At 38.1% G+C, this 25,107-nt stretch overlaps 1 protein-coding gene across 3 annotated transcripts in view; it reads left to right on the top strand.

The window, feature by feature from the left end:
- ARHGEF3 (Rho guanine nucleotide exchange factor 3) overlaps positions 1-25,107 on the top strand; it is a 121,454-nt gene that overhangs the window by 32,638 nt on the left and 63,709 nt on the right. For 2 of the 3 annotated variants that reach the window (XM_062610762.1, XM_062610761.1), the window contains one exon: positions 8,997-9,063. In XM_062610762.1, the coding sequence (XP_062466746.1) occupies positions 8,997-9,063 (67 nt within the window). Of the gene's footprint in view, positions 1-8,996; positions 9,064-21,517; positions 21,625-25,107 lie in introns of those variants that run through there. The other variant, XM_062610764.1, reaches the window with a different exon arrangement.

Here is a 25,107-nt window from a genome sequence, read left to right as displayed (position 1 = left end):
GATTGGAAATGTGTTCTCCTGGATTTCTTATTACCCTAAAAGAAAAAAAGGTGTTTGGTGGGTTTTTATCTTTAAAAACAGCACCCAAAGTGGGGAAGGGGGGGATATCCCAAGTCATGGTACTTTAAATTTCTGAATAAAAAGCTGTACCAAGAGGGAAAGGTTGTTTGAAAAAATTGAAGCTTTTCCCTCAGACTTTCTATAAATATTGAAACTCTTTCCTGTGAAAGGTTTTGTTATTGATAAATTGGTGAATTCTTGACTTCTTAATTTAACTTCTTAATTAACTGATAATGCCTAAAGTTTGTGAGAAGTTCTGTTGCCTGTGTTTTAGCTTCGGCATCGTGAAATACTGGCTCATGTGCTGAGGATGACTTGGTATGCTGCAGAATGTAACCTTTGGTGAGGTTTTCATGTCCAAGTTATTGAGCTATATGTGACAAAATAGCTAAATGGCATTTGCCATGACAGCCTGCAGTCCTTCAGACATGGCAGAGGGCAGAGCTAGAGTGCCCATAAAATTGTGTTATAATCAGATATTTGTTGGGGGGTGGTTACTGTACGCTGAGGTTAAGTCACGGGCATGATTGCATGCACTTGGAGAAGGTTAGTTTATTAGCTCCAGTGGTGACATCCCTGTAACATCCTGTTATGATTTCTATCTAAAACTTTCTAGTCTGTCTCCATAGAAATTACAAGAGTGGTTTTTGTCACTCAGTGTAAGATTATTCTTCATGCAAGAATAATCTTTCTCAATGAAACTGTATTCTGAAAGTTACAGTCCTTTATAAATGAACACATTTAATAAAAGCAGGTTTCCTTCCTTGACTGACTGGCTTGATGCCATATACTTCAGAGCAAGGTGTGAAAACATCTTACAGCGCTCTTTAGAAGGTGTGCAGGAATTCTTTGCTTTTCAACATGGAGAAGCCTCTAAATTGGCTTAATAACCATCCTATTTGACTTTTTTGGCCTTTTCAGTTGATGTAGAAGCTATAATGCAGAAAAAGATGAAGCTGCAAATGAAGGGATAAAGAAATAGCAGTATAGGAGTTATAAAATCATGGATTGACTTGCCCCCAAATGTTACTTTGGGGGCAAGTTAAGTAGTGTTGCCGTCTCTATTCTGATCTTTCTAAAAGCCTGTTGGTCAGCCACAGCTTTTCAGGAGTTCATGTTTACCTTCACTGAGAGAGCCAGACAATGTGAATCCAAACAAAAAGGACTTTCAGAAAACTCCCATTTCCTTTATCAAGAACATGATGTGATTGCACTTGACTGGTGCAATTTGAGGGTGTTAGTAGCTCCTCTACAGGCTTAAAATGCAGTTTGGTTGTGTTTCACAAATTGCTAAGAAATCCCTCGTATGCTTTCTCTGGGTGAATCTTTTTGTTTCTGTCTAACCAGTAGCTATACAGTCTTGCTAAACTAAGTGGATTTCCCAGCCATAGGTTCTCAATGGCAGCTTCTATTTTGAAATCAAAATGGAATAGACTTGTTCTCAACTTGAGCATGAATATTGTGATGTTTCTGCCCGAGGCTTGCTTTTTCTCAGGCTTTCATGATGGCAGCCATTTAAGCATTATCATCAGATCTTTGTTTTTCCCATGGGCCAGAGGATCTTATCTTGATGGCTGGCTGTGTAGGGTGGAGATGAGCAAGCAAGCATTTCTTTTTAATGAGGAGTTCTCTTTGTAAAGAATTCAGCACGTTTCCGTGATACAACAGTGGGATGAAGTAATAACTAAAAATTAACAAACGTTACTGCTATTTCTCCTTCCTAGGATTCTTGAAACGCTATAGGAATAATTTTAGGCTGTGCATTCAGAGTGAGCCAGTGAATAATCTTTCTGATCTTACAGTGATATTTTGTTACAGAAACATAATACAGGACTCTCTTCTCACCCTCCCTAGCATTAGCCATACCTTTGTCAAACAGCAGAAAAGCCTGCAGCCTCCTCCTGGCTAGTAGCCAGGGCTTTTTGTTTCAGTTTGGAATAGAGTTCATATATGTCAAGGGGGATGCTTTTATAGTCATGCATATCAGACATTATTTACTGCATTCATCTGCAGTAGTTATAGATTAAGAAACATGTTTAAGGCTTTAAAACAAGCCCGTATTTCTTCAGAAGATGAAATGTTACAACATTAGGAATATCTGATTTTTAGATAGAAATGTAGAATTTTATGTGATCTTCAGCTTTTTTTCCTCTTCCATAAAATTAGTATTAATTTCTACAGAAAATTATTCAAATACAGAAATAAGAAAAAATACATTTTGCAGCTTCTTTGGGGTTTATTAGTGATGGGCTATTTTATGGTGCTGTGCGTGGGTTCATAGTATAAGTAAAGATGTTCTGAAGAAAGCATGGGAAAAGAGTAGGTGTGGGACAGCTCACTTTTAGATGTACCTCCTTCAGTGCTGCTGTTTTCATCTGTGTAGAGCCAGATTCACAAGGGCTGGTTTTCGTTCTTAATACATTTATGGCACGTAGTGCATGATAATAGGACAATAAAAGATTATGTTAGTATTCAGGAAGTCAGCCCAGCTAGTAAAAACCAGCCATCTGTTTGGGTTATTTTCCTTGGTGGGTATTTTTGTTTCCCTCAAGGTAGTAAGTGTTCAATTACATTAGTTTATTATTGTACATTAATTCAAATATCTGTAACTTAAAACGTCCAAGAGAAATCAGTATTGTTCAGAATTATTGTTCAAAGCTAAAATGCTCCTGTGTATCTCAGGCTTCACCAGCTAAACCATGTTGAATTTTTTTCTTTGTAATTAGTATCACAAATCTCCCAGTATGTTAAAATAAAAGTGCTTTTCTGAACAGTACATAGTGTACGCTTTTGATAGGTTGAGCAGATGACATTACAAAGAGAAGTTCTGAATAGTACATGCTATTTATTATTTAACAGTATCTTCATAAAATATTCACAGCTGTAGTAACCTTTTTTTTTTGCAGACTGAAAAGAATTTTTACTTAGTGCAGCTTGTCTCTAAGTGATTTGAGCTTTCCTTTTATTATCTGAGAGAGTATTCATGTAGATTGGTGAAATGCGCTTTTATCTTCAAACAGATGTAGCAGCTGAGTAGTTTTAAACAAAGCGCACACAGCTTGGATGTTGATATCTAAAAAAATACTGTTGTAGTCAGTGATTCTGTGTGCAGGAGGACTGCAGGATCAGATGAAGATGTAAAAGTTATGTGAGCTTAATGTAAACTGGCATAAATTGTTCATTTATCTTGTCATGCTTCAGGAAAGATAACACACTTTTGTTAGTAAATGTAGCAGAAGCTTTAAAACATTCAGTACATGCTGGAGTCTTTAGATTCCTTTATACGCGTATCTGTTGTCATTATAATGTACAGCACAGTAAAGGTTGCACAAAAAACCTCCACTGATTTATTTGGGGAATCATATTAATTTGGTGTCTGAAAACTGTGTCTAAATAAAGAATTCAATGAGGATGTCTTTGTCCAACAGACGTTTACACTGTATCTATTCATAGTACCATGTGTGAGGGAACCTAAACAGAAAACTCTGCACAGCTGAAGAATGAAAGCATTATTTTATGACTTTTAATTCTTTTTTCTTAGTATTGTCAACAAAATTCTGGGGACCATAACTGGGTTCCGTCCTGAGTTGTGTGCAGAAAGACTAGCTAAAGGTCATATCCAGTCACTGCAAAAATTACAGTTTCATTGATCTGTAAATGTTACTGCTGCTGGTAAAAGGTGAGAAGAAAAATAATCAAGTTTTAATTTAAGTTCCAAGGTGGAACTGGAATATGCAAGGTATGTACTTACTCAGCTAAAGTTGTTTGGGGTTGTTTTTTTTTTTTTTTTTGTGAAATCATTTTAAGAAGGATCAGTGTTTTGTTTCCTGTTGCAAGTTGTCCTGGGTTCAGCAGTAGCAGTCATTTTTCTCCTTCTTGGTAGCTGGTGCAGTGCTGTGTTTTGACTTTTGGCCTGAGAACAGCGCTGATAACGCTGATATTCTTAGTTACTGCTCAAATGTTTTAGTCTGACCAAGGACTTTGTGAGCCTCATGCTCTGCCAGGGAGGAGGGGAAGCTGGGAGGAAGCAGAGACAGGACAGCTGACCCAAACTGACCAAAGAGGTATTCCATACCACAGCACGTCATGCCCAGGATGTAACTGAGAGTTACCTGGAAGGGCGAGTTGACGGCGTGGTTGGACGAGGTATCCATTGGTGCTCGGTCGGGCTGGGGAGGGGTGAGCGGTTGTATTCTCTTCCCTTGTTATTTCCCTTATCATTATTATTATTGGGGTAGCAGTAGTGATTTGTGTTATACCTTAGTTACTAAACTGTTCTTATCTCAACCTGTGGGAGTTGCATTCTTTTTGATTCTCCTCTCCATCCCTCTGGGAGTAGGGGGAGGGAGGAAGGAGGGGGAGGGAGTGAAGGAGCTGTGTGGCTGGGTTTAAACCACAACATCTGAGCAATTAAGTTGTGAAGACTCCATTTTGCATGACTTACTTTGCCAGGGTTAGAGTTTAAAGGTTAAATGGAAGGTGAACAGTTAAAATATATACTGAAGAGGAGGAGGAGAAGGAATTTGACACTCAGACTTGGCTGCAAGTTAAGTGTCTTCACCAGTTAGTTGCCTATCCAAGTGACAGGCCTCTGCTTGCACTTTTCTCAGATTGGATGAACTTGGTTTCAGGCTTTTATTTCCAAGGTAAACTTACCATAGAGATCTCCAAACCAAGCTCAGCTGACAGGTTTGGTGACCCTCTCCCTCCTACAGCCTGAAGAGTCTCTACATAATCCCACCTTCTAGTCTTTCATTCTTAAAGCTGCGGTAGTGGGGAGAAAATGTTTTTGTGACTTCTAGCTAAATGAAGAAAGATCCATCTTTAAGAAAGGTCAAGTATTATATATTACAGCTTTTAAATTACTGCTGTAAGTAATTGTGGGGATGAACTCCTCTCTTTTCCTCACACATTATATACTTCTTTTTCTCAGCCATGACCTTAGTGTGTGATAACCTATTTGATGTATTTCAAGAGTGCTAGTCACAGTGCATGCAGTTGCAGTAACCATCCCCATCTTGTTCATGACATCTGAAAAGTCTTACTGTATTATCCAGGTAATTTATTTTAGACTTAGGTGCCTAAGTCAGATTTGGTTGTCACTGTTAACGCCTATTAATTTGTCTCCTCTTTCCATCTTTAAGCTAACATTTTATTTCGTTCTGTCTGCTACCTACTTATGCCAGTGCTGACTTTTATTATTGGTCTGGTAAATTATTTCCAAACCAAGTGGTTCTAATACACATAGTGATATAATATCCCTCCTATCAAAGCATAACATTTATTGGTTATTAAAAAATAGAATCTGTTGACAGTTCTGTAGCTTTGTGGTTTTGTGTATAGATTATCAAATAGCAGTTTAGTATTTTAATAGTTTTGTAATAGAGGCAGGCTGTTTCTTCATTAGCTTATATACTACTAAAATTCAGAAAAGAATTACCCAGTAAACAGAATGTTCAGAAGTAACAGGAGTAGTGCCCTATACAAAAATAGCAAGACATTGATTTATTTGAAAGAATCTGCAATATTCTCCTTATTTTCAGTACGGTTCCCACTGATGTTGACAGGAAGATCAAGAGATCAAAATAACTTGAAGATAGTGAAGGACCAAACTTAACACTGTAATAAGGTGTTGGTTTTGATAGAACTGTATTTTGTTACTTGAGGTGCAGTTGAAAACCAGAACTTCTGTTTTACTTCATTTTGATTTATGGGTTTATTCAGCTGAAAAATGCTGGTTCAGAATGGTGGTTATAAACAATTTATTAATATGGTTAGCCTAGACAATTTCTAGTTATGGGAGCAGTGAGATTTCTAACCAGTCTGTCAGTAAGATAATGGCATGGTACTTTTGCAGCCTTAATATCTTGGTAAGTTTGAGACTAGCTGTATGAAATGCTTGCTTGTAATGGGAAACTAAACTTGATGTGTTCACTGTGTTACAAGCTTAAGCTTTGAATACCTCTGACAGAATAAAAAATAGGAAAGTAGTGGCCAGGCCAGACGCATAAAAGCAGAAGTTTTTGAAGAAATGCTTTAAGGTAGTCCATAGGGTGGAAAGTAAATTTAATGCTTCAGCCTGATTTCTGCTCATTAGAAGAGCTGCGCACACAGTGGGGAAAAAAAAACCAGCTTGCAAAGAGTTTAGTTACACCCTGTGTATGTATCAGATCAGGCCAGTGAGTCATGGAGGAGCATACAGGGATTTCAATGTTTCACTGCCTCTTTAATTAATTCCTTTTAGTAAAACTGGCTTGTTTCATTAGGCTGCTGCATTTAAGGCTCTTTAATAACACTACAATAGTATTAAAATAATAAAATAATAGAGAGGTTCATTCTCACTGAAATGAAGTTAAGGCTCTTGACTGATAAGGAAGGAGGATACCTATTGTGAAAACTGGCAAAATACAGATTTAATATTGTCTGACCTCCATGAGGACTGGCTGTTGTTGTGTAGTCTGGGGTGCTTTCAGTGAATGGGAAAGTTACAGATCGATGATAATATGGTTAGTCATCACTCTTCTAGTGGATGGCTGTTGCTTTAGTATAGATGAATGATACAACAAACTTATTGCTTATTACAGAGTTCTCAGTTCTTGTTACAGAATGATTGTGGGAGAGATAATTTTTAATGAAGTTTTCTTTTCCCTTGTAACTGTCCATCGTAAATTCTGCTGTACTGAAAATTAAATGTCTTTTATTTCCCCTATATTCAGCTTAACAAACCAGAACTAGTGCAATTCTGAATGAACTGAGAAAATAAAGGCATGAACAGCATTAAAATATCAAAATAAAAATGCAGAAATGGAAGTTTAAACATGAGATTTTATTTTATTTTTTAAAGTTCCCAAGGAGTACAACTCTCTATAGAAAGTTCCCAGTACTGACTGGTTCTGCTGTGAGACTACCTGTGAATAAAAATGGTTCAAAACACTGATAGGGCAGTTTCTAAACTGTGTAAATTGTTGTTGTTAATCACACTTTTCTCCTTCCATAAAGTTAAAGTTCCAGTGAGGCTTTTGGGTTAGAAATTCAGTTTTATATATTTTAAATTGGAAAGCTGTAATAGAAAGATTTATTAGAGGGATGATTTTTAATGGTAACTAAAGGTTGTCATGTATGCTGCCTTGTGTTTTTCAATGATTTTAGCAATGTGTTTCAAATACTGATATTCTTTCTGGTTGGCTGGCTGTTAGAATGAAAAACCAGTAAGACTTACATTGTGGTTTAAGCCCAGCCAGTAACTCAGAACCATGCAGCCACTTGCTCACTCCCCCCTCCTTTCTCCCTCAGCTCCCAGAGGGATAGGGAGGAGAATCAAAAGAATGTAACCCCCATGGGTTGATACAAGAACACTCCAGTAACTAAGGTATAACATCAAACCACTGCTGCTGCCACCAATAATAATAATGATAAGGGAAATAACAAGGGAAGAGAATACAACCGCTCACCACCTGCCAGCTGATACCCAGCCTGACCTGGGCAGGGATCTAGCCCTTACAGTTAACTCCCCCCAGTTTCTATACTGTGCATGATGTGCTGTGGTATGGAATACCTCTGTAGTTAGTTTGGGTCAGGTGTCCTGTCTCTGCTTCCTCCGGCTTTCCCTCTTCCCTGCAGAGCATGAGACTCAGAAAGTCCTTGGTCAGAGTAAACATTACTGAGCAGCGACCAAAAACATTGGTGTTATCAGCGCTGCTCCCAGGCCAAAAGTCAAAAACACAGCACTGCACCAGGTACCAAGAAAGAGAAAAACAACTGCTACTGCTGACGCCAGGACAACTTGCATCTCAGCCTTTGATGTTACAAAAATGGCTGTGATTATGTGTTTTGTGTAAATCCATCTACTGTGATCATTTGCTCGCTGATGTGTTTTAACATACATAAGAAAAATGTCAGCAAATATTTTACACCAAAATAGAGAAGATAGAAAAAAAGAGAGAACTACTGCTATCCTGCCTCTACAGAAAAGAAACTGGGGCACACTGTGTTGGAGTCCTTCAGGAGCTATAAGTAGCAGCAGTGACTCCTGAATATCTCATGTGTTAGTCCAGTGCTTTAACTGCAAATGTGTTCTGTTGTTGTTGGGTGGTGAGGTTTGACAGGCAGCCATTTAATTTGCTATTTTTTAACGAAGTTTTTTGTTCCTGTTGTTATTTATGATGGCTTCTGTAATCTGTATAATTGTATGAGTTGCAGTGTGCTCAGCGCTTAGGTCTCGCTGTCAAACTATTTGTTGGTTTGGTCAGCTACAACAGGTCAGTCAAGCTTTGATCTGACTTCATGTATAAAATCGCGGCAATGTTTGCCTACATTTTGTCAAGTCATTTAAGACCTTACTGGTGAAAAGCACTTATTAAGAGTGGAGAATGCTACAGTTGCTTTTCAGAAATAATTGTGCAGGGATAATTATAGGGTAGGAGAAAGGTTTTTGGAAGGAGTAAAAACAGAAGTCAGCTTATTTTTTTCAGCGTCACACAAAGGTACGGCTAGCTTGCTTTACACTGGGGCTTCACATAGCTTTCCTGTTAGGATTAAAGGCTCTTCAGTGTCCCCATCAAGTACAGCTGGCAGTCTGCACCATCTTGCATCACATGGCATAATTGCAGTTTCATAGATCCACACTGTTCAGGTCAGGGTTGTCTCTGGTTGTTGAAGATGAGTAGGAGTAATGAGTTGTTGTCAGACATCAAGTCACTGTGTCTCTGAAGGTTGTGACATCAAGTCACTGTCTCTGCCATGTCTCTTAGCTCTCCATCTGAATTAAAAATTTAACTAAACTGAAGAGAGAAACCCATCAGAAGAACAGCCAAGGATATCTAAGGTGTCTTAGTACTTGAAGACTTTTTCTTTTCTCTATCTGTTAATCATTCTGTTGCTGATACAGAAAATGAGACAGCTGAAAATATAACACTTTCCTTTGTCTCATCTGGCAGGCCGAAACAACAGCAACAGAACAACTTTTCCTTGTTTCCTTCTACCAAGGGCTGGAATTTCAGAGGGGTAAGTTTTTGATATTATTTTGGTCATACTCTGTAACATTCCCTCCTGCTTCATTTCTGTTTGGGTGGCTGAGCAAGTAAATATGGAAGCATGTGTGTTCCAACAGTAATTAATTGAAAAGGTATATGAAGAAGCAATACAAGTGAAACAGAGAACCTTAATATCTGCTGGTGGTATAAAGGAGCTTTTATTTGTGTCTGCTTCAGGTTTCAGAGTTGTACTTCTCATGTAGATTAATTCTTTGAGATTCATTTTCTTCACTCTTTGTCCCCTGCAGAAGGACCTTTTGTCAGGGACTGTAGAGATAGGACAAGGGGTGATGGGTTCAAACTTAAACAGGGGAGATTTAGGTTGGGTATAAGGAAGAAATTCTTTACTGTTAGATAAGTGAGTTACTGGAATAGGTTGCCTAAGGAAGTTGTGAATGCCCCATCCCTGGCTGTGTTCAAGGCCAGGTTGGACAGGGCCTTGAGTGACAGGGTTTAGTGGAAGGTATCCCTGCCCGCGGAAGGGTGTTGGAATTAGGTGATCTTTAGGTCCTTTCCAACCCTAACCATCCTGTCATTCTGTGATTTGTTGAAAAACTGAATGTGATGGTGGTGGCATTCAGATGTCAATAGTGTGTTTGCCTTGTAAGTACTGTAGCCTAGGATACAGTCTAGGAGAAGGAGCTGTCACTACATATTGTATTTAAGTCATAGTCTTATTGTAATCTTTTGGTTAAAGGGCTTATCTGCCTTGCAAACTTCATTTGGTATAATAAATTACCATTACCTGTAATATGGGCTGACCTACACTGAATCTACAGAGTTCAGGTTTGTATATAGGAGACCATATAAATGTATTTTCTCTGAGCTTCTTCCAACAAAACATTTAAGTACCCCAGGCACAGCCACAGGTTGGGCAAAGAAGAGATTGAGCAGCCCTCCGGAGAAGGACTTGGGGGTGTTGGTCGATCAGAAAATGAACACGAGCCGGCTTCAGTGTGTGCTTGCAGCCCAGAAAGCCAACCGTATCCTGGGCTGCATCAAAAGGAGCGTGACCAGCAGGACAAAGGAGGTGATCCTGCCCCTCTACTCTGCTCTTGTGAGACCTCACCTGGAGCATTGTGTGCAGTTCTGGTGTCCTCAACATAAAAAGGACATAGAACTGTTGGAACAAGTCCAGAGGAGGCCACAAGGATGATCAGGGACTGGAGCACCTCCTGTATGAAGACAGGCTGAGAAAGTTGGGGCTGTTCAGCCTGGAGAAGAGAAGGCTGCATGGAGACCTCATAGCAGCCTTCCACTATCTGAAGGGGGCTTATAAGGATGCTGGGGATGGACTCTTCATTAGGGACTGTAGTGAGAGGACAAGGCGTAACGGGTTAAAACTTAAACAGGGGAAGTTTAGATTGGATATAAGGAGGAAATTCTTTCCTGTTAGGGTGGTGAGGCACTGGAATGGGTTGCCCAGGGAGGTTGTGAATGCTTCATCCCTGGCAGTGTTCAAGGCCAGCTTGGACAGAGCCTTTGGTGACATGGTTTAGTGTGAGGTGTCCCTGCCCATGGCAGGGGGGTTGGAACTGGATGATCTTAAAGTCCTTTCCAACCCTAACTATTCTATGATTCTAAAAACCGAGAAGGTGGTTAAGCACCTCATGTCACATTGTGTTCATCTACCTGTCCTCACTTTGCAGTCGGTTCACAGATTTTTGCGTTTTATGCCTGTGTACCATGCTGATAAAGTGAGTTTGTTAAAGCATCCTTGAACAAACACCAACGTAAACCTCAAAGATAGATAAGAAAGGCCCAGGTGATAAACATACACCAAGGAAACTCCTCTGCACTTCGCTTTGGCTCTTCTTTCTTAAATTTATTTTATCAGAAGTTTTTTTTTCTGTGTTGAGCAGCAGCTCGTTCAAGCCCTATGTTAGAGATCACACAATTCTGTCAGTGGGGATTTCCATTACAAGATGATCTCATTTATGTGTATCCACCAATGCTGTCATTTTCAGATAATAGTAGCAGTTACTTCCTGAAGTTTGGGCAATGTTTAGGTATCAATGGAGAGAAGGGAGGGTTTTTTTTTAATTTTTTTTTTAATACGGAATTAAATTCAGACATACAGTCTAAATTTAAAATTTCTTAAGGCAGTGTACCCTCTCTGCTCTCTGCTCCTCCTGCATGTACACAAAGCATTGGGTTAATTTGGTCTTGGAAGAGGTTGTATGGTCAGGTGTCCAGCAGATAGATGATTCTAGAGGGAAGGTATTTCTAGTGAGAAGTGTAATTTTTGCAAGCTGGAAGGATAGTGTGGTAGGAAAACCAGAACACGAAAGATTAGGTAGTTGATGTGGTATTTAGAAAAGGATTAAAGCAAAGAAAGATACTGGGTATGAGATAGCAGAAGGAAAGAGGGGGGAGCTGCAACTTAGGAAGAGGAATACTTAGGATGGGGAAAGCAAAGCTGTGAAAGATGTGTGGAAATGGATACTGTATTGAAATGGAGGAAAGCTCCTAAGTGTGAAAGCAGAGAGATGGAAGTATGGAGTGGAGGCAGAAGTCGTCCATAAAACACTACAGGCTTATGAGTTCAGCCTTTGCCAATACTGACCCTGGGAAGATGCCATGTGGGTGGGGAGCAGTTTGTGGTCAGGGCTTGGTAAGAAGAAGCATGAATATCTGACGGGAGGGGGTAGTTCTGAGGCAGGTGAGTTACATCTATAAAGAAAAGAACAGCGCAAATCTCAGCACAAGAGATTGGTATTAATCCTAGTTTTGAGCTTTCTTCTGGCTGCCATTAACTCTTTTTCTTCTCATCTCCATGCCACCCTTCCCTTAAAATCTTGATGCAGATGAATGGCTTTCCTCACCATTTGGTGCTTATACATAAGAGCCAGCAGTTCAGTATGTCTATGGAAATGATGTGTTATGTTGCCATATAGGATGATGGGAAACAGTTTTATTTAATAAAGGATCTCATCAAGTGAGGATTACATTTGTACAGTCATGCACGTGCAGTAATGGAAGATGTCAGAATTAAAGCTTCTGTGGTTGTTTGGTAGTTATGATACAGGCTTGAGTTACACATTTGTGTGCTATTTTTTTCCATGGTAAGAGGAGTCAGGCTTATAAATAAGAAAGTTTGAATTCAAGAAGACTAAGAATCTCTCCTGAGGAGTTTCGGATTTCAGCTTCTTCATGTGCCTCCCCTCCTGCTCTCTTAAAATCACCCACTTTCTGTTTTTGGCAGCAGGATCATTTTCTAGACTTAGTTATGTGAATGGTGGGCTCGTGTTACTGAAAGACTTTGAGTTATTTTTTTTTCTTATGATGTATTTAGATACGTTTGCAAAAGTAGTGATACATAATAGTCCCACTGTTGATATGATGACACTGAGAAGGCTATGAATAAGCTGCCACACAATCAAAAGAAAAGCGATTACCTGATTAATTAAGAATACTGGGGTTGTGGGTATAACTGAACAAGGTGCTGGTTTTGTCTCCACTTATCACTGTGTCTCTACTGTGGCACCAAGAGCTAGCATCATTTCCTGTATATTTTAAACAAACATCTGAACCATTATGATGGTTTCTCTGCTTTACCCCACTACGCACCAAATTTGGGTGAAGATCTTCAGTGTTAAAAATAATTAAATATTGAAATCCAAACCAACATTTTCTACTTGAAATAGTCTGAGGCATGTGTTTGGAGTGCAGTTGTCTGAAGATAGAAGGTAATTTCTAGTGTTCCTTTTTAGTTTTGCAAAAGGAAGGTGTTCCCTTTTTAGTTTTGCAAAAGCATTTGACTAACCAGGCTGCAGATGTGGTCACTTGTGAGGAAGGCTGATCTGCTTTATGAGAAGCCTGACATAAAAATGTGCTAAACATGCTGAAGGTCAAGTTTAGACATATAAGTGGTTTCTTTGCTAGGTTTGCTGCAAGTGTGTTTGTGGGGGAAAAAGGTGTCTTTCATGCCAAATGGGAAGAAGTCTGTACTTTTCAGACTATTTATGAAACAGTACATTTATTTTGTGCAGCTGGCAGACTTCAGTTGCTCCTTTCAGGGTGCATGAATCAAAACAAGATAAAAGTTTCTAAGAGAGAAGTTCTTTCCTAGCTTTAAATCAATGATTAAATACATATATTACATAATTACATACTTCCACAGAAAGCACCTCTTTACCTCTCGTGGATTCTGACTGGGTTTACTTAGTGTCTGTATGCACTGATACTCAAGTGCATAAGCTTAAGCAATGTTGTTACCTGTAATAGGCTCTTTGAAGTGATATCAGACAGACCTTTATTCACAGTTGTTGAAGCAAAATTATGCACTAATGTCTGTAGATAAATGTTCTTACATACCAGTATCTCATATTATGACCAATAAGATTTTAAAACTCAAGTTGGCATACGCATACTAAAAGGCACATGTGGTTCTCTGCTGTTTTAATATACTTGTATGTTGCATACACAATTTAAGTAGCTTCCTCCGCGGTGGGGAAAAAGTTTCCGGAGTGTAATTGACAGCATAAGCCGTGAGCAGAATAGTTACACCTGTTAAGTGTCACGGACAGACTCCTCCACCGGGGGGAGTACTGCCAGCATCCCTGCTCTCCCGTCCCTACTTTGGTACTGCCACTTGTCTCCGTAGAGTCAGTCTCCTGCTGCTTCTAACCTCTGCAGTAGATTAAAGAGATGCTAAGTGGATGCTTGATCCCTGACCCGTGTTATCTTCCTTTTTCTTTGGAAAGAAAAAGTACAAATTTCATATTCCTTTTTCTCCTTTCTAACTGATGATGTGTTCCTGTGCTTGACTTGCTCCTTTTAGGTTTCTTCCCCCTTCTTCTTCTAGCAGGTTTAGGCTCTTCCATGTCAGAGTTTAATTACCCCAGCACTACTTCTCTTTTACTGTCTTTGTTCAGGCTTGCTTTTATTCTGCCTTTGTGGAGGTACTGTTGTGCCTCTGTTCAGCATTGACCTTTCTTGGGCCAGAATGTCCATGATACATGATATTATTAAAAGTGGTAAGAAGCAATTCTGTAAGTGTTTCTGCTTTAATGTATAATAAAATATATGCTGTAACGGTAAAACCTTTATAACGGGTTTAGTAGAAGCTGAGTTTCTCTGTGGCCTTGTAGTTCGTTCTTTGGAGCGCTGCAGGAGCAGGGAGACTTTACTTCAGACTGTTGATAGCAGCGATGTAGAGGGCAATAGGAGTGTTGGAAATTCCCTTTCATGATGCACAATTTGTAGCTTTCTGACTAGAGCTTATGAAGTGTACCAAGTAGATACGTGGGCCACTGATTTTTATTTGTAAAAGAGTTGGGTTTGATGTCTCAATGCTTAATCTATGAGCGGAGTTTTAAATGTTTTAGCTTATTATTGCTTTTGTTTTTGAACAAACCATTGGAATTGTTGTTGATTAGTCACAAGACTAATTTCTCTTGGAACAGCAAAGTTTACGTTGGCAAACAAATGGAGATGCTATCAGAAATTCATTGTGTGGCATTTGCGTAACTGGATAGCAGTCAATTCCATCTGCAGTTCCAAAACACACAGCAGAATTGTTGTATTCTTAATGTATACACTGAAGTTAAAAAGTAACTCAGTGTAACCAGTTAGACAATTGTGAAGAATTCAAGAATGTTATTCCAAACTGATGTGCTGACTCAGCATGGTTTAGTTACCAGAAGTTCTATCCACAGCTTGTAATGTTAGATTAGGTATGTCAGTGTCTTGAAATTCCAGCAAAACATTGTTTGATGTATGTGTTCCTAGGTCTGTGATAAGTGGCTGTATCTTTTTGTAGGGTCAGTGGGTGGTGAAAATTATGAGGTTCTTTGCATACAGTAGTACTGCAAAAACAACATGTGCTGGAGAGACACATATGAGTATTTGTAAATGGGGTATAAAGGAGGATGATGCAGGCTGGCCTTTAGTCTTCACCAGGTTTCTAGGAGTCTGGGACTTGGGCAGAAATACTTGTGCCTGTTTTATGATATGTTACTGCTCGTGCTGTCTAGAGAGCGCTGTAATGCTTAGCAGTTGCAATGTTTCATTAACTCAATTCAGTAGCAGCTTTGCAGTTTTTACCTCTCAAATAATCTGTAAGCTAAGTACAGAGCCATTAAACCTGCCCAGTTACCTAGTTTATGGGGCTACTTTCCAGTAATTATATGCTAGTTATACAAAATACACTTCAGATTTCACATTTCTTGGGGCAGGAATTTAGAGGCATGTTTACAGAGCACTTGGCTAATGAATTCTAGAAATGAAGAGACTGTCATAGGCTTTTACATCTGCAAGACTTTCCATCATTGCTCCTATTGTAAAGGGTGGGTGTTCTGTTTATTAATGCTCAGTTATTCAATTAATATTTTGAATTTTTCTGATAAAGAAAATAGCTTGATATCTCCCATTTGAAGGAATTTCTTAAATTTCATGTTTTCACTAGATAGATACTTTATTGAAAAACACTTTATGCGGTCATTCTGTTAACATTATAGGGCTTTATTTTATGGGTCTTTAAGTGCTTTGTAACAAGTTGATGTTTGTTCTAGGTGTGGTTTATTATTTATTATAGAAATATTCTATATATGCTGTAAAACCCTCATGCCAGCTATATTTCACATACAAACAATACTGAACTAGAAGCAGCATGTGACAAAGCAGATAGCCTAAGAGAATTACAATTGGACCAGAGTTTGATGTTCTGGTATATAGCAGATTTCCTGTCTTTAATCATAGATTGGGTGTTACCTTGTACTCCTGCTGTCATTTACTACTCTTTTCTTTGCTCAACAGCAGATGAACTTGGCCCCTGTTCAATTTAAGCCAGACCAAACTCTGCCCATTTCTTTGTATTTGTTTCTCCCCACCCCACCAGTGGCTGCTCTTTGAGAACATGTGATGTGAAATTGCCGTGTCCCGTGACTTGGTTTCAGAAACTTCTAATAGTTAACAGAGTGATGCAGTTGTCAGCTGAATTTGATGCTACTCAGTCTGAGAAACCACCATTTTAGAAATAATTTTGAACTATATATTGATATTTTACTGATGCTACACTATTTGAGATCATCAACTTTATTTTAAAATGACTAGTGAACATGAATGGTTGCATACATGACTTTAAATTGCTTTTTTGCTTGGCTTTACTAGTCATGGTGTTTGCAGTAGAGCTTGCTGTTACTACAACCTGTTACAAAAATGTTATTAACATCGCCCTTTCCTTTTTTACCAAATCGTTGTGATGGTCTGTTGTGTTATTTCCTAGTGCTCAGACCGTGAAAAATGTGCTGGTCAGTGTAAGTTGATTGTAAAAGTTGCCAATTTGGCTGTGCTGTTTTGAGGAGAGCCGTTTTGAATAAAGAAGTTTCAAATAAAAAGTAAACAAAATGGGCTACACATTTGGAAAAGGTTGCAAAGGCATTGTTTGCACAAACAGTTGGGAAATCCTCTGTGCTGTAATAGAGCTTTTGTTCAAACATCTGCCTCTCCATCTCCAGTTGTACAGGTTCTGATTTAAGTTGTCAAGTTGAACTTGTGACAGAAAGTTAAACAAAATCTTTTAAGGACCAGAAGAGAAGGAAATCCTTTTGAAAACATCTGAATGAGCTTATAAACAGTCCTTAAGAGCTGATGTAGAAAGAAAAGGAAATTTGAGTTCCTTCTGATGTTTTCACTTAGAAGAAGCATTTTGAGTGTGTTTGTTGGTACTCTCTCTGAAGACTGCTGTTCATCTGTAAAAGTGCTTTCACAGCCAGGTTCTCTCAGAGACATTTCAGTCTTAAAATGAGTCCTAATTTTTTTAATCTAAACATAAGAACAAGATTTTTCTTGAAAGCTAATACTATTTTCTGTGTTTAGAACGTACACAGCAAGTAAAAAGTATGGCCATATTTTAAAATGTAACACAATGCACAATAAGAGCAATATGATGGTTTGTGTTATTTATAGCAGCCTGGAAACAAATTTTGTTACTACAGTAGCAACCAGAAAACAAGGTCTCAATTTTTCTAGATATCATGTAAACATAATAACAAACTATTTTTTCTCTAAAGAACTTGTAATCTAAACAGTTGTAAGAACGTACTGGAACATTTCCTAACTAATACTAAATCAAGTTTTTAAAATAAATTCAGATCTTTTGAAGCTCTTAAATTCCACTCACGATGACAGATTTCATAATTTCTGGGTTCTGCTGCATGTTTTGAAATGGGATATTAAATTTAATGGAAGATGTATAAAGCATTGTATATAATGCAGTCCTAACATGGTTTGAGGTAATGTTCTTAAACTCTGTAAAATGCACATTTAAAAATATTTATTACATTGGTTTTGATTCAAAAATTGATCAGTGATGCTTTTTCTCTTTAGGTTGCAGTTAATTGTAAAGCTTTTCAAAGAGGATTAAATTTAGTATCCTTAAAACACTCATAATGCACAATAATAAAGTAATTTAAATCTGTCTCTGTGCCAGTAGGCTCCCCACTGAATTTGGAAGTCTTATTTCTTTTCCAAGCACTATTTCAAGTTTTCAGTGGTTCACAGCCTTAAAAGAAGTAGTCTGTTTTAACAATCACTGTGTCCTCAGGCAGTTGTTACACCAGTCCTAAGAAGACTAGATTGCATTCCCTGACTGTAAGGATCCTAGAAGATTGGAGAGAATCATAGGGCTTTCTGAGGGTACTTGTTTGGGCAATGACTTGTCAGTTTGGTGTGACACTTGCTTCTGGGCTGCTATAGTCCTATAAGGAATAATAAAAATGATTCTCTTCCCAATGCCTTCAGAAAACCGTGACAGTCTTTCACTTTTTGGGAAGCATCATCTTAGAGTTCTCCAAATCATTATCTCTGACACTGTATGTGAAAAGCTCAGGATAGTTTCTCGTATGAGAGGTGGGATGGGCGAATTTGGAAGTCTTGCAGAGAATTTGCCACTAATGAATGTATTTCCGAGCCTTTGGAAAGAACCAGGTCAAGCCTCTGGATCTCTACTTGACTTTAACCACAGAATTAGGAATCAGCTGACACAACCAGGCCACTTTCTAGCACGTGCCAGTGTTCAAGCCTATGAGGTATTCCTCCAGGAATTTAAATTAGATAAAATGCTGTCAAAGGCAATCCAAGAGGTGACGTCTGGAGGTACCATTAAAGTGTCATAGCTCTTGTTGAAGAAATCAGTTGCTGACTGGTATCAGTTTCACATCAGCAGAAACTTTTTATTCTAATTGAGTTTTGAACAGATGAAATATTGCACCAGCTTACTAGGGACCTGTTTTCTTGAAAAATGAAGTTTGAATTGCTGTTAGCTCAGACTCAGATTGGTCTTCACATTTTTGCCTACTGGAAGTCTGCAGAATTTGAGCCTGGCAAAGCCAGCTCTGAGTTTGTAGATCTGAGCAAATCATGGAAGACTGAATAGAATAATAACAGGTCAAGAGTGAGATGTAAGGATGTAGGATACATGAAGTAATTATCTCTGTGTGTGCATATATATATCTTAATAATTTACAGGATACAAGGTGTTTAAGAAAAAGTGAAATATTACTAATTAATCAAAGGGAAAAGGAGATGATTATTCCTTTAAATTACTTTTTTTTGTTTGCTCAGGCATCGTATCTTGAATCTACATATTTATTCATGTTTGACTCCTTAGTGCATGCCCATCTCTCATGGTTATTCTTCATTCTTAGACTGATGTATTACCCTTATGATTTAAAGAATCTTCAGTAACCTATAAGCCTCTTATTAAAACAAATTTTGAAGTACTTCTTAGAGTGGAATTAATCCGTAAATGATGTGAGCAGATGAAGTGCTATTGGCTTAGAAGTGGAATTACTCGGTTGCAGCAGGTAAAGCCTAGAATTAAATGCAAGTCCCAGGTTGGCCTCATATATTTTTAGTTCTTAAAGTATTGTGGAATACCTTCACTGGAAGACAATACCCTAACTTATTGCACATTAGATAGTTACTTGTTATTTCTTTCAACTTCTGATAGCTTTGCCTGCTACCTGCACCTCTTTTCAAACATAGAACAAGAAAGTGTGTAATGCTGAAGGTGCTGCAGAACACACACTTTATTTGTCCCTGTAGAGGAACTGTGCAGTTACCAGTAGTGCAAGTTAGATGTGTTTCAAGCAAATACCTTGAAAAGAAAAACCTTGGTAAAGCAGGGACTTGTCAAAGTATAAATGGCATACAAAAGTTGAAATAATTTCTAATCTTCTCATTGCATATTTTTATTTGAACATAAGTGGTAGTGTTAACAAAACATGGATTTAATGGTTAAGGTTAACAAGCTATTATCAAAAGACACCCTTCCCTGCACCTGAAAGGTTCTAATTCTAACTTAACAGAGGGAATGTAGTAGAAGAAGTTGGCTTGCTTAGATAAATATGTGGTGAAAATCTTAAATATGTAGTTAAGACCTTAAATCATATAATGTAGAAATTATGACAAAAATGTATTTGTTTTATGTTTATTATACTGGAAACTTTTTGTATGTTAAAATGAAGCTGTTGACTAATCCATTCAGCTGTTTTTCTTTGTCCATTATGGATGCTTGCCTGAACTTTTCACACAGTTATTACTTAAGTCTTAAACAAACAAAAAAAGTCTCTTTGGAATAGTAATAGGAAAATATTCAGTTGTATAATATGAATAATCAGTAAGTCTTCTAAACCCAAGAATGCATTATCTTACAAATATATAGAAATTATTTTAAAAGGTAAACACTCAGGAAACTTTTCGCTGTGTATTTGTGGTGTGTGTACAAAGGATTAGAAAAGTTCCAGGGTTTTTCTTTTCCCTGTATTTGCACTTGTTTTTTACATTAGATCCCACAAATGCCTTAAAAAAAAGAACCCACCTATCATATATCTCTCAACAGCTACTTTTTACTAGTTTCTGAGGACAAGTTTCACTTGCCCAAAATAGTTAATTCAGTATGTGATGCAGGAAAGCTGTTTTAGATCAGTCATTTTCACTTGCCACATAAAGCATTGTGGTTCGATCTCTCGTGATGATTATGGATTCCCTTTTTAAGGGTCAATATTCTGCATTGTTTTCTGGCTAACTTTGTCTAAGGGAAGTTGATAGCTATTTTTGTCTTGATTTTGAAGAGAGCTGCTCAAATGCACATGGAAACTGGTATATATGGCTCATATGCAAATATAGATTTCCATATAATGCATGCCAAGTTATGTGTTTTGATAGGAACCTCATGAAACTTAGCTTTTCTTACACTGAAGCAGTGTAACTTAATGTGATGGCCAAAAGAGGCAATTAACTTAACAAAGATATTAAAGGAAAACATGTACTAGAAAGTGCTGGTGACCAAACTGGCAGTTCAAGAGAGACCACCGAAGACTTGCCGATTACCAGGTCGGTATGTCTCAGTCATTCTTGTCCAAAGAATGGTTTGGCATGCAGATATGAGAGCTCTCAAGGACGCAATCTATTTTGCAGTTTAAATTACAAGTCTGGAATCTACCTAATCCTGTAACTTTACCAACTTCAAGCTGTAAATCCCAGTGATGGCCAGTGTGTGTGTATCCAGGGAGTCTTTGCAGGAGGAGATCCACGGTCTTAAAATTTTAAGTGCGCTTGGAAATTTTATGTTGTTGAGGTAGCAACAGTCTTTTTTTGGTATTTTTAAGGCAGCAGTAACTTGAAGTTGAATGCTTTCTTGATGTTTAAGGTATATAGATTTCCCAGTTTCAGTGAAATTAAGGTTCACAGGCCTTCATAGGATGCAGTTGCAAAATGCCTCCATATCTAGATTGGAGGAGAATCAGCAAAAGTGAAGTTTCTTAGTTATATTGAACTACCAAGCAAAAAAATCAGACTTTGCACTTCCTTGGCATGTCCTTATGTGCAAAACGTGGGCACTCTGCCAAGTTTATCTTTGGGCCTTGATTCTGAGCTGATGTGAAATCATTCTGTTCTGAGTTCATGCCATTATGCCTTTTAATTTAAGAATTCCCTCTTTGGAGATCCTTTAATTTCTGAAACACTGGAAGTTTTCTGTAAACTGAATGTTTAAAAGTTCCACCCAGTGTCTACCAGCTCTTTTGTTTTCTGAGGCATCTACATTTGGACACAGTTGTGTGCCCTTGAGTTTACAGGCCATTGCTGCTGTTTAAGACTGAGAATTGCAGAGCTGGGAGATGGACTGTGTTTCAGGTACTGAGGCTCAAAGAGCTCAAAGCCCTACCTTGAAGAACAAGTTAATGATGTCTTTAACTTTGCCGTAATTGTGCTGTTCCCTTGTGAGTGATTTTTAAAACAATTCTGTCTGTTTAAAATATTATTGGAAGCAATCTATGAGGGAAAACCACACAGAGGTAGACACGACAATACATATCACTCGGCTTCTGACACTTGTAGTACACTGCATGACAGGAAACGAGTGAAGTCTGTGGCTGCATGGGGAGGGGTTCCTGCTGAAAACTGAAGGAGACTCCTTTGTAGCAAAGACATTTCATTATCACACTGAATATTAAGAAACTTCCTAAAATCCAAGTACAATACAAAGTACCTCATGGTGTGGTGTTGCTTTTTTGTGCATCATCAGGTAAGCGTAACTTTGGAATCATGCTACTTTTTATTGTTTGTGTGTGTGGCATTGTATTAAGTTGAAATTGCACAGATACTGCTTTCAAGCATGCTAGGACTTAAAATGTGGTTATTAATGTAACCAAATTGTTGCTTAATAGGAATATTTCCCTCTGTAAGGAAAGAAATTTCTTAAAAGTTTAGATAATATCCTCTGATACCCCCAGTGTGATGGATGACTGTTTTTCTTTGTGTAGGATGGTGGATTTATGTTTTTGGTTTTGCTTTTTTATCACAAATGTGTAACCATCTTTCCGTCTCCTAGTGTGAAAATGAGGATTTTGACTGATGCTAGGATTTAAATGAAAAGATTTATAGCTATGTGAATAAGTCTGTCCATTGTCAAAGTGAAAGCTGTAACAGAACCTGTTTACAGCATGTGATGATTCTGCTCTGCAGCATGTGTGCAGCATCACCTGTAAAACTAGCCACAGTTTTAGACACTGCACTTCAGACAGATATGGACAGAAAAGTAGCAAGATTGATAATAACTGTAAGAAGCAAAGTTATTTCCAAATATTTCTGTATATATTGAATAAAACTACACTTCATATTTCTCATAAACATAGGATAAAGGTAGAGGCCTGTAGTGTAAGGCAGACAGGTCAGGGATATGTTCAAGGGCCTGTATCCTCTTGGATTTGCTATGGAGAATGTTATTTAAGTTTAGGACTAGATTTTTAATTTAGATATTGGGGGCTTTTTATGTTCTCTGTGACAATTTTCAGTAGTGAGAGATGGTTTGAGATGAATTAATTGCACAGAATGCTTTTAAGGTGTTATCTGGAATGCTTTATGCAGTTCTGACTTCAGTCACGTTTAAGAAAGGTAAACAAAATTTGCAGCAGGCTGAGAAAGTTTAAGACTGTCAACTAGTGAAAATCAGGTTAATAGATGTTATACTCTTGGATTCTTATTTTTTTATTAATTGCTTAAGAATGGGACTGGTGATTTCTTACTGCCATGCTGTTAAACTGCTGTAGTCTTCTTGCATGTACTTATACATACCCACAGCAACTATGCATAATTTTAGATATCATTCACTTGAAAATGCCACAGTTCCCATGGAACACCAGGGAGATGCATTTGTGAAGTAAAATAACACAGATTGATTAGGGTCTGCTAATACTGCTAAGCTCACTTGGAATTTTTTTATCACAGATATTGACCGATATCCTGTAAGCCTTATTTCCTATGAAATGGAGCTGAAGCATTTGTGTGTTTATATATATTGAACCCCAAGATAAATACTGCAACGTGTAATTTTAATAAAAGTGATATTGGTTTTATATGCAGAAAACAAACCCAGTATTCTGGGTGCAGCATTTTTATCTATTCTCTGTGATGCTGATGAGCAGCATGTAGGGTGCTTAGATCAAAAGCCATATGTAGGCATCTGTCTGTTAAAGGTATGGCATCATGATGATGCTGAGTGCAGGCTGGGGGAAAGCAGACTAGCAGGGGATTATTAGAACAAGAAGGGATGACTGCAGTTTATGTAAACATAAGCCAGTTGAATGCCAGTTGGAGACTTAGTTTACAGATATTGTTTCATTCTGCTGTATGTGGTTCTAGTGCTGTGCAGAGCATCAGCAATCCAAGCTTTCTTTTACAATGAGAAGCTCTGTTGGATTCTTAAAACCAAACAGTAAAACACCCAAATCTAAAAAAAAATAAAAATGTCATTTGAATAAATCTGTTTTTCAAGTGAGAAAATTTCATTGTAGTTTTTGTTCTCAAAGTCTTTACCTCTTACATACGCAGATGTAACCGTTTTGGAACCAGAACTGGTAGTTGACAGCCATAGTTAAATGGTCAATTACAGCAAGTGCAGGCTGTTGCTGTCCAGTCCCCATGCCTTCAAGCACACAAACCCCTTAAGGGTAGAGTTAGAGCATTAAAATAGCCCAACTTTGATTATTCTTGCTTTTACAACTGGACCTGTAATAAACTCCCCGAACACAGATATGCAAGGTGAGGAACTGCACCTTCATCGTGTCAGTTTGCCGAAGGCAAAAATAATCTCAGGACTGTCTGCATGCTGACCGATTATATTACTTGGGACCATGAAGAACTGGATCTGACAGATCCCAGCTGAAAAGTGCTTGCAAGAAAAACAGAAAATGAATCTAAATAGTGTATGGACTCTTAAATTGTATCTTAATTTTTATATATATGATAGATATTAGAATCCTTAGATATGGATGATGTTAATTAAAAGCACAGTTTATGTAGCAGTCGTCAAGTTGTGACTGAGAAAGGATCATGTGATAAAGACTGTTGTTCACTCGCATAACTAAGAACTCCTATGGAGAAAGAAATAAAAATATGTAACTTGTTTATCTGAATCTGATTCAGACTTTATAATAAACAGTGAAAAAGTTTCAGCACGTTTAACTCTGCTAGATTCCAGTGACTGATACTCTCCTCGTTTTCTGAAAAGGGGAAGGAAGAAGGTTAAATAAAGACAGAATAAATACCAGTCGTCAAACAAAGCTCTGCTGATCCTTGTCCTTACAGCATCCCGTACATGCACACCCATTTCCTGTTGTTAATGTTAAACACATTGAATATAACTTTCATTTCATTGTTCGTTTCACTGTTCATTTCATATTACACTGACTGGAAAATCTCAAATCCATTACAATAAGCACTGTAGAAATAAAGCTTGTTCTCTGTGGTCAGGGAAAGGTGAAAAGAAGCTGCCATTTTGTCTGGCAGAGATGTGAAACACCTGAGATGTGACTGGATAGCTTCAGTGGTGAAGTCTTTAAGTGTCATAGATGACTTCAACTCCTTTTCTGAGTCTTCTGCTGTGTTGTAACAGAGTTAGAGCAGAGTCTGTTATTTAATTCGTTTGTTTTGCTTGGGGCTGACAGGAGAACACAAAGAGCCTGAGAGCAGGACATGTGCAGAGAAGACCCACAGAGCTTCCTACCACACTCAGTGCAAGCTGTGTGATCAGCTCATCTCTGTTTCTCCTTCAAAAGGAACAAGGCTTTTGTTTAGGTTTCTGTGTCTCTCTCGAGAAAATGAAACCCGTAATGACTGGTTTTCTGAACAGTAGAGGGCAGCGGAAATAAATACAGAAAACAGTCTTATTATAAAATGAATGAATTTTTGGTTCTCTTTAGAGCTTAAGCAAGTTTTTTTTGCCAGTGTAACAACAGTGTAACCGTGATATTGGAATGCAGCATATAAAGTTCTGTTCCGATTTTAAAATTCGGTGTTACAGTTAGGTATTCTGAAGTTACGGTCCCAAAAGCATGTGTGATGGGAGGTAAAAGAAGGGCACTGGGCTCTGATAGAACTTGTTTTAAGATGCCGTTGTCTTCCCACACTTTCAGGCTCTTAGAACTGTCAGTGGTATGGCCCTGGAATTGAAAGATAAGCAGAAGGATTACTGGCACTGGCATGAAGATGAGTGGTAGCCTATGGGGAA

This window comes from Pezoporus occidentalis, unplaced genomic scaffold (genome assembly GCF_034315485.1).
Source record: "Pezoporus occidentalis ecotype Australia unplaced genomic scaffold, CSIRO_AGI_Poc_V1 ctg149, whole genome shotgun sequence".
Taxonomy (NCBI): domain Eukaryota; kingdom Metazoa; phylum Chordata; class Aves; order Psittaciformes; family Psittacidae; genus Pezoporus; species Pezoporus occidentalis.
The sequence above is the reverse complement of the archived record's forward strand: the minus strand, read 5'-3'. Positions and strand labels throughout refer to the sequence as shown.